A 14,418-nucleotide genomic window follows, 5' to 3' on the forward strand; every position below is an offset into this window, starting at 1 on the left:
ATATAAAAAAAATACACGTTTAAATATATTATTTACATTAAATTTTCATTTTTTATTTGCATTTTTATTTAATTTTGCAGAATGTATTTAATTTTTCCAAATTTATTATATTAAATTACCAAGAATGCATACCTGTATAAGTTAATTTAGCAGGTTCCAATTTAAGAAGTTTTGTTTGAAAAAGTGAAGACTGTGTCTCTGATTCCAGATCTTGCAAGCACCTTGTAAACCAATCATAGCACACCTTTATAATGACAAAAAAAAAAAAAAAAGAATCTATTATTTACATAAGATTTAAGTAAAGAAAATTTTTTTAATGCAATTAAAATTCCTCATAAATATATAAATTTGCTCTCAGATATAATGCTGATTTTCAATTATGAATAGAAATAAAACTATCATTGGATAGAATAATCATTGAATATATGCAATGTTTATTATTATTATTATTCATTCAATAAACAGTTTATAATCTTAATACAAAACGTCTTTGAAAAAAATTAGGATTTTGAAAGATTTTCTTGTTTAATAGCCATAAAATGAAAATAATAAATTTCAGAATATTAATGCAAACTAAATAAATAACATTGAAACAACCTATTCAAATTAATGTAATATCAAACAATAACTGACAATTCTCTACTCTTGAACCTTTATTTAAATATGCATGAGAAATTTCTCAACATATTTTACTTATTTTAAACTAGAAATAGAAGTATAAGAATATCAGAAATGTTTGTAGCTTCATTCCACAAAAAAATTATTATTTTTAGTATAAAAATGTATTATGTTTTACACAAAAACAATTATTTCATTAAAAGAATTTATTCAAACAATGCTGAGCATATTAATGAATATTAAATAAAAATCTAAAATATGCATATGCATTATGATGAAGATTAGAATCATTACAAAGAATAAAACAATAATGCAATTTAAAGCATTTCTGAAAATTCTCCATATTTTAATAAATTATGCCTAAAATCATTGACTACAGGACCATGAAAACAATTTTCTTACAAAAAATTTTCAGATATATTTTTAATTAAATTTAACTAATATTTTAAAGTATTGACTAGGATTGCAAAATGTTCTATATTCTTTTATAATATAACAAATATATTTAGTCTCTGAATTATATTCTAAAACAAACTTTGACAAGAAAATACATTTGTTTACATTTCGAACAAACAGACATTCAAGATCTGAGAAATTAAAACAAAAAAAAAAAATCAAAATTTTCAACTTTATTATCTACATTAGAATCACTCTAACAATAACCACACATTAATTAAATTTTGTAATTGCAATATGTTTAGCATAAATCTGATTTTAAGTTCTCTCAAACATTTTAATAATACACTGATTAACACTAACAAAACATTCTTTATTTGGTAAACGAAAGTGGAGGACATGAAAATGTGCTTTTGAAATAGATCCAGGTTTCTATAAAATAGTAATTTTATTCTCAAATAAGAATAATCAATGACAAAAAACTTAATGTATGTAAACAATATAATTAATGAAAACCTACCTCTTTATCTCTATCACAAGAATCTGGATTTGTCACTAAGGCATCCCAAACTTCTCTTGCTCTAAGCCATATTAAATATTGTGCACCGTCTTGGAGGATAAATTGTAAGAAACTTAAATGCTCATTAACGTACTAAAATGAGAGGGGAAAAGAATTAATTAATCCCAATAAAAATAATTGTACGTAAAAAGTAAATAAAAAAATTAAAACAAAAATACACATAAGAGGGAGAGAAAAAACTTGAATAGGTATTAAAAATAAAGTCATATCAAACCAAGTTATAAACCACAAATGACAAAAAATGAATTAAAAAAATATTGTATCTATTCATTTATCAGGGGTGTTTGTGGGACCCCAAAAAATCCCCTGAAACTTTTACGGACTTACTACCGACATTTTGGAGTTTCGAGAAGGGGGGGGGGAAATGAAAAATTACAATTATGAAGTATTGAATGACCTAATTATAAAAGTTCAATGAATTACTTTTTTTGCAAAATTAAGACCTTTGAACCCAGGTCACGTGATCGCACATCTGGTCGAACGAAGTCTCTCCCTTTTTTTTTTCTGCCGCGTCTACTTGCCGAAAAGAATCCAGAAGAGAATGTCCGAGAACCGGGGGAATGAGTCATAACTCGCAATAAGGAAAGAACAAAAAAGAAGTTTTTTCCCCCTTTTCACGCATTATCACTGCCTTTGGAGAAAGAAAGGAAAAGTTTTCACCACACACACTGACCTTGCGTTTTCTGCTTTCAAAGCAAACAAAATTACCCAGATCAAAATAAATAATTCATTATTATTTCTACTTCCTTTTGAACGACGATCCCCGGAATTTCCGGCTATCGAAGTTCAAAATCCCCGGAATTCCGGGGTTTCCCCGGAGCACAAACACCCCTGATTTATAAAAAAAAATGAAACTATTAATATTTGTAATTCAAAGAAGAAATTATATTGCAAACAAAGCTTCTGCCTTCACTATTTAAAAACACAAATGATTAATTTAAGGTATCAAAATGTTAAAGATCATCTAACATTATATATTTAAAAGTTCAATTGAGAATTTAAAAAAAAAAAGAGTGGGACAAGTTTTACACCTTAATGAATATGAAGAAAATCTTATGTTAAATTTCATTTGAAAGGGAATATGTAGCTTATTTTGATTGAATTAACATGTATAATAAAAATATATATATTATTCAATATTGTTACTTTATAGAAAAATACCATCTCATGATTGAATGCATGTATAGATGTACTTTCAGTCATGAACTCTATCAAAATATCAACTACTTTCTAAAAGTTTAATAAATTCAACCATTTATGGTAGTCTGAAATTTAAGAATATTGGGTAATAATGGACTTACATCTTCATGCGAGTATCTGCCATCAACTAAAGTTGTTGGTTTCAAGGCACCCTTTGCAGCTTCAACAGCCTGTTTATGACAGGCAGCCAAACTAGTTGTCACAAGTTTTATAATATCATGATTTTTGTTCAATTCGTGCAAACTAGCCTAGAAATATTCAAAAAACATTTTAATTACTAATTATAAAAATAATGTACATCAATTTATAAAAGAGAAAACAATGAATTAGATCCTATGAAAAATTTATTTTCCCAGTCTTTTGAATATCGCTACCTAAAGCCACAACTCTTTGTTTCAATATTCAACTAATTTTCTCTCAAACAGTAAAAGATGTAAATATCTATTTTAGTAAAAAGAAAAATACTTACTCTATCTTGTTTATAGACACCAGACTTCAAAATATTTTTACAAATATTATGCAACAGTCGAAGAGATGGCAAAACAGATACACCCTAAAAAAGGAAAAAATTATAATATATTTATACATAGAAATGTGGTTAATAAAAAGAGAAAAACATATTGAACATAAGAGTATTTTTTAGAAATTTGGATAAATAATATTATTTTACTTTTATATTTTTTTATGTTCATTTTTCCTCCTCTTTCTTTATAAAATATATTGATTCAAAAAATTCCAACTACTATCCCATAACAGCTAAAATATTGATATAATTATTTCCTAAAAAGGAAATAAAGACCAAATTCCTCAACAAACAAAAATAATTATTACTGTTTCAAAAGGACTTTCAAAAAATACTAAATATTAATATATGAAAATTCTTCAAAAATTTCATTTCCTTAAATTATTAAAATATAAATATTTATTCTCATAAAAAGAACAATTTAAATTGATAGCTTACCTTTCTAATATCTTCAATACATCTCACACAATACTGTTTTTTAATTTGATCTTTATGGGCTACTTCACATAAAATAGAAAAGTGCTCTTGAAGAGCTAATTCTACTATATTCATTGGAATAGAAGAAGCATGAGCAAGGTCCCATAAGAGCTCTACAACCTATAAAGAAAATTTTCAGAAAAATTAAGATTTATAAAGAATGGCAAGAAATTATTAAAGAAATTCAAAAATCACAATCAAAATTTTTTGCATGCATTATATTAAAAAAGAAATTATTCCTAACAAATATTCCTTAATTACTCAGACATTCATATTCAACTTATTATATCAAAAATAAAATCTGAACATTTAAAAAAATTTCTTTGAAATTTTATTTATAATTATTCAAATTTTGGTTATAGTTAATTAGAATTTTTTATTTAAATTTTTATTTGAAAGAAATGTTATTCTTAAATAGTCAAAAAAGTTCAATTCAATTTTCAGCTTTTATGTCAAAGATAAAATTTGAATACTGGAAAAAATTTGAAAATCTATTTCAAATCAATCACGCCTTTTTTGATATAGTTAAAAGGGACAAAAAATATCTAATCAAACCGAAGAGGAGAGAAAATTTCTAATAATAACCATTATTCTCAAAATTTAAAAAAAAAAAAATACATCTGAAAAGTTTTTATATCAAATACACTTTTGTTCATGTAACTTACATAAAATGTTTGCAGTCAACAAATTTTGTTTTGCAAAAATTATTTTTATATATTGTTGTTATTTTTATATATTGTACATGAAAATTAATTGAAGCAATATTATGTATATTATGAATGATTAAACTTTTAAAGGCTAAAAAAAATTTTTAAGGGGATGAGATACTGCTATGTTATAATACCTTTGTAGATGCTCGACCTTGATTTGTTTCTTTCCCAATACGTCCAATGAAATACAAAAGTCGCTTTTTCATTTGATCTGTGCTATTCTCCCAGCTCTAAAAATCATAGCAAAACAATATTTTAATATCAATAAATACTGAACAGAATTGTAATCATATTTATATATCTATGACATTCAATAAATATTGAACTTACATCCTGCACTAAAAGTAAAAGATGATCAAACTGTTCCACATTAAATTTGGATGAAGCTGCAGACATAATGGAGTGTATGTTATCAACAATCTGTGTATTTTGTCCATCCTGCAATATAAACAAACGCTGCATACTAAAATTGGTTCATTTAAAGCATATTAAAAAGTGAAAATCTTTAATCAATGAGTAACAATGAAATTGCTTAGATTACAGCATACCAGAATTTTGATACTTATATTGAATATCTACCTTGAAACTCATTGTCTAGCCTTTTGTTCCTGATTATGAACTCTACTTTAGACTGAGCCAACATACATATTTTTTTCCTGTTTATTTTTTAAATTTTTTTTTCAATTATTTATTTATATAGTTTTTTTTATTTGTCTATTTATTTTTCTATTTTGTAAGTTTAAATTACTTATTTTTGGTAAATTTTATTATTTACTAATTATGTTTTTCAATGATACTGTTACAGCAGAATATTATATAGGCTCTTCTGCTAGAGTCAGTTAGATATTCTGCATGTTTTCTTTTTATGCCTGCATCTTTATTTTTTGTTCTGGCTTTTTTATTTTCTTTGGCTGTCTTTAGCTTGTTTTGCATCTGATACACATGTGTATGATTTTTCTTTTTTTGAATGGCTAGTCTGACAGATATTTAAATTCTTTTTTATTTTTATTTAAATTATGAGCTTTTTATCAGTATAACACCATTTTTGGCACATACACACCTGAACATCAAAATACCAGAATTTTATTCATTAGATTTTTGAATAAATTGAATGGGATTATTAAAACTACACACATAATTATTCATTTGGATTTTTAAAAATTCTATATAAAGATAAAATTTTATATAAGTTCTTTTTAAATCCTGTAACATTATTTCTGGAAAGTTAATTTTATAAGTTTGTTTAAAAAATTAAAAAAAAAACAATAAGAAGATAGCAGAAATTATATAAATTCCTTTATCATTAATACAACTTCAAATTAATCACTAGTAAGTTATTTTAAGTAGTTAATGTTTTAAGACAAAATTTATTTATAAAAGTTACAGAATTGAAATTCTGATTTAAAATATTAAAGCTGAAATTTGACAATTTTAATTATTGTTAAAGCATCATTAAAAAATATATATTGTGACTCTAAAAGTAGAATAACAATGTAATAAACAGCATTCTATATTTTTTACGAACCAAAAATATTTACCTGCATTCGCCAAATTTTAGTTAATTCGTCTAAGGACAAACGGTGACCAGTAAATTCAACAATAACTTTGATTTTGTCTGTGTATTGAACTTGGTCGATATTTCCTGAAACATAGATGAAAGAATTTTAAAATAATTTTGAATTAATTTTTAAGAATGATTTGATTTCAAACACAAATAATCTTTTATTAACTAATACTTCTCATTCCAAATGAACTGAATGATAATTCAATGTTATTAAATTTAGTGGTTTGATCAAAAGTAAGTTGTTTCAAACTATTTAATCTTATTCATAACTTTATCTAAGATTCTTTTTAAAAAGTTATTTCAAAACTTTGTTATACTTCGAAAAAATAACAAGAATGGAAAAGAATCATAGAAAATGACAAATAGTAAAAACTAATTTTTCCTTTATAACTATATGAATGAAAAATTATATACAGCAATTAAATAACTATGCAACTGTTTTAAACTTACCTTCCAATGCAATGGACAAAATTTCATTTTCAGATAACCAATTTAAAAGACTTTCCGAATCGATGGCTATCTTGGATGACCTCATGCTAGAACTGTCATCAATAAGTTTCATGACCTAAAATAATAATTTTCAAAATTAATACATATTTATACATAAATTTTATTAAATATCCATCTACAAAAATTAAAATTAATTAGGTTTTTTTTTTGTCAATAGTTTCTTAAATTTACATACCTCTTTTAAGCCATTCATTCGAGCATTAAAATGAGGACACTTTAACATACGAAGAATAACCTCAAGGCATAAAGAATTAGTAAGTGCCACTTGATGAGGCCATAAGTGAAGGCACAACACTTTCATGCTTTTCAACAAATCTGATATGGAACATACACTCTGAAAAAAAATGCAAAGAAAATCAGCAGTTATACATATGTGGACCTAAGTTTTAAAATGAAAAGATATATTCATTATCCAAACAAATATATTTCAACATAACAGCTCTTTTTCTATGTATTCTTATATAATGAAATTCAAAACAAATTTTAATTAATAAACGAAAGTTGCATCAATATATATGTAATAATTTTTAATTAATCTATGTTTTAAAAACAATTTCCTAATCACTCAAACTCCAACTTCACAATAACTTTAGCATCTCAGATGCAAGAGCTATTATTTTCCCACAGAACCATAGCACTGTGCAAGCATACCCCTTTCTAAAACAATGTAAATACAAAATACTTTCTCACTGTCTCTTTTTTTCCTGACTTCTGCTCTCTTAGTTGGTATGCTGCATGTCTTTGACAAAGAATCTTGATAATGAGTAAAAATTGAACTGTCTCCTTAAAATTATAAAGAATAAAAATTGTTGAAGAACTCCACACCTTTTCTGCAAAGAATGTTATATATATATATATACTTGGGAAGAGCAAGCATTGAGAAGAAAAGTAAATAAACGGACGCTATTTCTAAAAGAATCACAGACTTAAAACTTTTTTTTAAATATAATTTTTCAAAATCAATATGTTGAACTTAATATAAAAAGAATAAATAAAAATAACATTTTACATTCTAGAAGTCATTTAACCTATGTCATTTTCAAAGACAGCATTATATATTTCTTTTAAATAAATGAAAGCTGTTTCTATATGATTAATTCAAATAAATACCAGATATATAATATAAATATATTCATTATGGTTAAATTAAAAATTACACCACAAACTTTTACAAAAGATTTTAGATAATAAAATGTATTTTTTAAAAAATATTAAACCCTGTACATCATAAATACCATTAGCAAAATCAATTTTTATAATAACCATAAAATTATGTTATTATTTGGAATGTCAAAGAATGATTGGAAATTATGAAAAAAAAAAAAAAAAAAAAAGGATAGGATAAGGATCAATGTACTAACAAAGGAGATAAAAAAAAAGAATAAACATAATACTTTATAATACAGCTACAAAAACTAATATATTTCAAAGTAAGATCCTGTGATCTTTAATAATAAATATAAATACAAATATAGTCAATTTCATTGGTAAGCATTTACAAATTAATTAGTTAAGAGAATTTATAATTAACTATTTTTGAAATTTATAAAACAACTATTCTACAGAACAAAAATAATTATGTAATATTTGACAAAGAAAATCAGTTGCTGCACCAAGTTTCTTTTTTAAATAATTTTGTAATGTATAAAATAATTTTTAAACAGTCTATACTTTCTCTCCTCTCAATTGACATATATACTTATAGTGAAGCAACTAATTTTTTTATTTCTGTGACATTTCATCAAAGTCCTGATTTATTTACAACCATTATAATGATGAACTTCAATTACATAACACAAAAAAATCCTAAAACTTTAATTGTATGAATATATTATTATTATTCCAATCTCTAAAACTTGCAGATTTTCTGCCATTTTTTTCTTTGACTATTAAGAACGGAACTTTTTTTCCTAAAACACAGAAGAATATTCTTTTCCACCATGCAATTTCCTAATAAAAGATATAGGAAAGATAGAGCATTTAAAACCAACTCATTAGAGGTGGGGGGGGGATGCATAATGGAAGGATCATTTAAAATCACTTTATCTGATTGTCTGTATGATAAGTATGTAATTCTTAAATTTCTTATGTCATTGAACTCAATAAAAGATTTTTCAAAATTTAGGATTAAAAATGTTACCAATTTGCATCAACAATAATAATAATAATAAATACACAATTAATATTCAAAGTATGCAATAAACATCATCTTTGTCACTTTCATGACAGTTATGTTTAATTTTAGTATTGTTTTTCCCATTATGTAATGATACATTGGCACTTCTTACAAAAACTTTAAAATTATTTCATTTAAATAGATTTGCAGTAGAGGACAAAGATTTACAATAATTAAAGTTGATTATTAAAATTTTAATGGATGTCTTTACTTTTATACATCATTGCATAAAATATATATCATTATCATATATATTGAATAATTTTATTTCCTTAATAATTTTCAGTCTTCACATATGTTCTGTAGGAAAAATACTACAAACAATAAAATCCTTTCACTTACTTTACTTTTAATGTCATTATCTGAAAGTGATTTGATATAACGAACAGCAATATCCATGCATGGTGATAAGTGCTGACAAACTTTATTTGGGTTTAGGAACTCTGCAGATTTTGCAAGCGGAGACAATAATGCAGCCATGCCCTAAAAGATAGTTTTGTTATTAATGAAAATAGTCTAAAATTTTCTTTCTGTAAAATATATACTAATACATAACAAGTTTGGAGAAAAAACTTTAACAATACAATAGAATTATAAAAGTAAAAAAAAAGACTAAGATATCTAAGGATGGAAAACAGAAATAGATTTATTACAAAGATATATATATATTTAAGTTACCATTAACCTTTTTCAGCATAGTGGTCTCAAAAAAAGGGACAACAATTTTTAAAAAAACAGCATTTTGTTCCTTTTCAGGATAGTAGATAGCAGCATGATGAAATATAACTTTCTTTATAACATTAACTTCAGATTTAAAACACAATTTTGTAAAAAACTTTTTATGGAAATTTAAGAATTGTTGAAGATTACAATTCTAACAAAATCAATAGATAATACACCTTCCTTCAGATATTAATTTGTAATTTTGCATACAATCCAATTTTATTTCTGAAAATATCAAAATGAGCATTCTAAAAGTCTTCCCATTAGCAGACATCACCCACTTAGCAACATCTCTTTTTCTGTCCATGAAATACATATCTTTGTATAGAAAATATGTTTAATGAGCAAAACTTGCAAAATCCATTTATGTGGAAGGCAAATAAACACTGTTTTAAGCAACTTCATTCAAAATAGAACAAAATCATTTATTTTACCATTTTTCCCACTGATATTTTAAATTTTAATATATGTTTTAAATTTTACTAATTTTAATATAATAAATGATTTTTTGCATATCACTTTGTTAATGCTTGCATAAAACTAGAATAATGTTATTTTTCTTAATTTACATATAATAGATTTAATTTTGAGTCAATTTTTTAATTAATATTTAATTTTTTAAATGTAAAAAAAGTGTTTGTGAACCTCAGATATGTATAATTGCTGTTACCGTAATTAGAAATTGATGTAATAATCATTCAACATTTTCTTATGAATCATTTGCTTTGAATATGAATGGCAAATGAAGACACCATCCTCAATAACAAAAAATGAGTTTTTAAAAAATTTCCAAGTATAACCTATTTTTGATAATAAACTAATTATATTCTTTGTGTTTTTTCACTATATATCTAACATTTTCAAAAGCCATCAGAAATGGAAAAAACAACATATTTTAGTGTTTTCAATAAAGAATAAAACTGAGGGAAAAAATGGTATGAAAACAAATTACATTTTTAAATGGTATTTTTAGTTATGAAAAGTATAATTATACTCACAGTGCCAGTAATATCCCCTGAAAATCTATGCTGAATTGATTCAAAACCATTTTGTTGTCCAAACTAGGTAAGAAATAAAAAGAATAGAATTTAAAAATTTCATCTAAAATAAAGTAAACAAATTAGAATAAAATGGCAGAGTTCTCCCCTAATGAATAATAGTTAAGATAATTTTAACTATAATTCTGTTTTATAAACAGGTATAAATGCATTAATATAATGAATTAATGTTCATAAACTTGGGTTATACAAAGATACAAAATTAATTAACAAGTAGAAGGGTTGATATCATCAGCTTATCAAATTACAAATAATCTAAAAGTAAATAATATGTTAATACCCTCATTTTTATAATCATTTCTTTCTCATACAATAGCAGATTTTTTAAAAAAAATTTCAAATACATAGCAAAAAAAAATTTTTTAAATTGCTACCATGCTTGAATAATTTTACAATATAATCACCAATACGTAAAACATATAATTAAAACTCACCCTATTGATAAGATCAACGAGCCATCCATATGGTTCCTAAAAATATATATAAAAACTATTTAACAAATAATTAAATATTATTTTATAACTTCAAAACAGTGCTAATATTATGTTAACATAATGTTATCTCAAAATCCTACAGAAAAGGTATTTAAATAAATTGTATAAAATAAAACTAACTCATTGTAGTCACATGGAAAATATCACAGAATACTACTTGGGTATGAAAATAAGAATCATAATTACTAAATAATCTTATATAAATATTAAAATAAGTAAATAAATCGTTTTACTATACAGTAATTTTCAGAAATTATGCGATTTAAAATCCATTATATAAAATTTCTACTACAAATTCATCTAGACAAAGATAAAAAGATAAAATAACTTACGATGGAATTGCGGCTAACAGCATAAGCTTGTTCTGGTACAAATACAGAATCCAGCCAATGAGCGGATGAAACTGTCTTATGTTTATTTTTTATATGAAACTCAGATTCAGGGTCAAAAGCCTAAAGTTATAAAAATGAAAAATAAAAACTTACGATAATAATCACACTATAATACAATAATTATAAGGCATTATTGATCAATATAAAAAAAAGTCATATGCACGTTAAGGATGCATTTCTGTGCCTCTATCAAATTACAGTAGCATATCAGGAATTTTAAGACAAAGTAATTGCATTCAGGTTCTTTTTTATGACTAAATGCAAATAATACCTAATCAAATTATATAATTTCTACAATACTATTTAAAAATGTTCTTTCATACTAAAACTTGTCATTCATAAGTTTTTTTTTTTTTTTTTTTTTTGTATTGATACAATTGTATCAATATTGATACAATTTTTTGTATTGTATTGTAAAAAATTGATACAATTGCTATATTTTCTTTTGTAATTATCTAAATTTTATAACTTTCAACAAATTTTAAATTCAGCAACATGAAAGTAGAAAATTATTAATATAAAAACCAGAAACAAATACTTTTCTTATAAGTACATAACATGACATGACATAATTCACAAAAAAAAATTAAATAAACGTTTTTTCTAATATATATATATATATAATTGACTTTCATAACTGCTTATTAACATTACAAGTTTCCATAAATAGCACAACTAATAACTTAGCTTGAGGGTATTAATAAAGCAAACATTTATTATAACTTCATGTCTAAATGTCTTGCTTATCTTCAAAAAGGATAAAATGAAAACTTTCATCTTAAATGAAACTAAAAAAAAAAAGAGAAGTGTATACTTTTTCTAAAACTTGCAACAATGATTCTGGAACAGGATCTGTTTTTAGTCGAGTAGTGATTAAATTGATTAACAAATGTAACATAGACCTCACTCCTTCTTGAATGTCTAAACCCCAATTACGAACAGCACCTGAAGTTAAAAGCTGCAAAATAGTGACAAAAATATTATATAACTCTCAATAAATAAAAGAACTACAAAATTTTAAGACCTGTGACTAAATAAAATTTCTTACCTTCTTAAAAGCTTCTGGTAAAACATGTTCAATAAACTTTCTACAACTATCATTAACTTCACAAAGACCTAAAATAAAAATATATATCAGTCTCAATAACTTGATAAAAAAAAATCAATATAATGAAATTCATTTTTTTTTTAATTCATGAACAAGTGGAAATTTTTTAATACAATCATAGATTAAATTAATTTTACTTTTTTCACACTTTTATTGTAATGAGATTTTTAAATAAAAGTAATCAGTTGGTTAAAAACTTTTTTTTTTTACTAAGATTAAATAAGACGTTTTAAGAACATTTCCATAAATGTTTCACTTAAGAATTTTTTAAACTTACATTTCATTTCAAATTATTTCACAAACTATAAATAATTTTTTAACTATTTGGTAAAAAATATGTCTCAGTTAAGAACCTCTAATAGGCTTTGTGAAAATATTTTCATTACTCCCACAACTGATTTGATTTAGTTATTTTGACTTACACTGAAATGGTATAATAATCAGATCTTTCGAGAATTTTTAAAATTTTATTCTTAAGCTAATTATAATTATAAAATCATAAATGCTTACATACTTAACAAAGAACAAAGATAATTTTTAAAACAAGCTAACATTTTCTCACTGTAGAATAGATCCAATGAAAATAGTTTCCCCAAAAATTTCACTCTCTTATAAAAATGCTATCCAGAGAATGCTATCCTACCCTGTATGACATTAGCATACAACAATTACAAAATATTGAATATGCAAACTTCATATTTAGTGTGAATTTAGAATTTTTACTGAATTTATCATGTAACCTTTGATGAGTTTTTGGCGATTAATACCCAGCTTGCAGTTAAAAGTATCAAAAAATCGAATTTAGGTTTTACACACATTCTTCCCAAGAGATTGAATCAAAAATTTAACACAAAACTACATTTGTAGTAAAAAAAAAAAAAAAAAATACCAAATTTGATATATTTGTCACTGAATTTTTGAGCTTACATATATCTGAAACCGCACACCAACAAATCAACCCCTAGTTAGATTTAGTACAAAATTAACAGGTGTGTACACTATAGATGTTAAATCCATGCATTGAATTTTATCCAATAACTCTCTTCGTTTTGTAGTTATGTTAAGTTTTATTCAAACAGCTGGACAGACAGACTTACTCTGAATGGATTTTGCTCAAAAGGTAACAGAAATCTATAAATTTCATGTAAAGATCATATACTAAATTTCATTCATCTAACTCAAAGTTTAGTTACTTTTATCAGAGACAGATGTACAGATATATTACAAAAATATGTTTTTCAAACTCAAGGAGATCTGAAGTGTAGTTTTGTAAAAATCTTAAGTTTGAATTTTTCTGTAATTACAATACTTTCTCTATACTTAGTATACAAGAAAATAAAATAAAAAGGACTGCACAAAATGTCAATATTTTCATAATAAAATAATTAACTGATCTGATTAAACAGCATATGCTTTTTACCTTCTTCTGCAAGCTGTGTGGCACTAATTAAACATTTTCCTAGTGATTCTTCTTTCTTAAAAGGTATAGACCATTGATCAGTAAAAATTCTTGATTCAAGCTCATAGAGGTTTGTAGTAGGAAAAACATTTGCTTCCATGCATTCATCACTCTGTGCGAGATTCGTTTGGACTGTCTAAAAATAATGGTTTACAATAAAACAAAATGAGACAATAATAAAAAAAATTAGTCAAATAAAATAAATTTTGATTTTAATGGTACAAAATATGTTAAAATGAGGTTATCACTACATAAATCTCAAAATGTTACGTGAAATGAAGTTTATGAAACTTCAGTGGAATCCTAATTTGGTGTGCCCCTGAGTTTGTCACCAATATGGTAACCAAAAAAAGCAAGAGGAAAAATTTTCTTAGTAACCCTAACACTGATTTACTTACTATTTTTTTCACTTGATGAGTTGCACATCTAC

At 24.5% G+C, this 14,418-nt stretch overlaps 1 protein-coding gene across 3 annotated transcripts in view; it reads right to left on the reverse strand.

Moving 5' to 3' along the window:
• The window catches only part of LOC129975271 (ubiquitin carboxyl-terminal hydrolase 24-like), a 95,388-nt gene that overhangs the window by 52,251 nt on the left and 28,719 nt on the right, over positions 1–14,418 (reverse strand). For all 3 annotated transcript variants that reach the window (XM_056088405.1, XM_056088457.1, XM_056088349.1), the window contains 17 exons: positions 13,950–14,124; positions 12,470–12,537; positions 12,236–12,379; positions 11,362–11,481; positions 10,970–11,005; positions 10,476–10,538; positions 9,097–9,237; positions 6,754–6,912; positions 6,519–6,633; positions 6,043–6,146; positions 4,835–4,942; positions 4,639–4,734; positions 3,756–3,914; positions 3,264–3,347; positions 2,896–3,042; positions 1,535–1,666; positions 133–244 (listed from right to left, as the gene is read on the reverse strand). In XM_056088405.1, coding sequence (XP_055944380.1) covers positions 133–244; positions 1,535–1,666; positions 2,896–3,042; positions 3,264–3,347; positions 3,756–3,914; positions 4,639–4,734; positions 4,835–4,942; positions 6,043–6,146; positions 6,519–6,633; positions 6,754–6,912; positions 9,097–9,237; positions 10,476–10,538; positions 10,970–11,005; positions 11,362–11,481; positions 12,236–12,379; positions 12,470–12,537; positions 13,950–14,124 — 1,963 coding nt within the window. The remainder of the gene's footprint in view (positions 1–132; positions 245–1,534; positions 1,667–2,895; positions 3,043–3,263; positions 3,348–3,755; positions 3,915–4,638; positions 4,735–4,834; positions 4,943–6,042; positions 6,147–6,518; positions 6,634–6,753; positions 6,913–9,096; positions 9,238–10,475; positions 10,539–10,969; positions 11,006–11,361; positions 11,482–12,235; positions 12,380–12,469; positions 12,538–13,949; positions 14,125–14,418) is intronic.

This window comes from Argiope bruennichi, chromosome 1 (assembly GCF_947563725.1).
Source record: "Argiope bruennichi chromosome 1, qqArgBrue1.1, whole genome shotgun sequence".
Classification (NCBI taxonomy): Eukaryota; Metazoa; Arthropoda; class Arachnida; order Araneae; family Araneidae; genus Argiope; species Argiope bruennichi.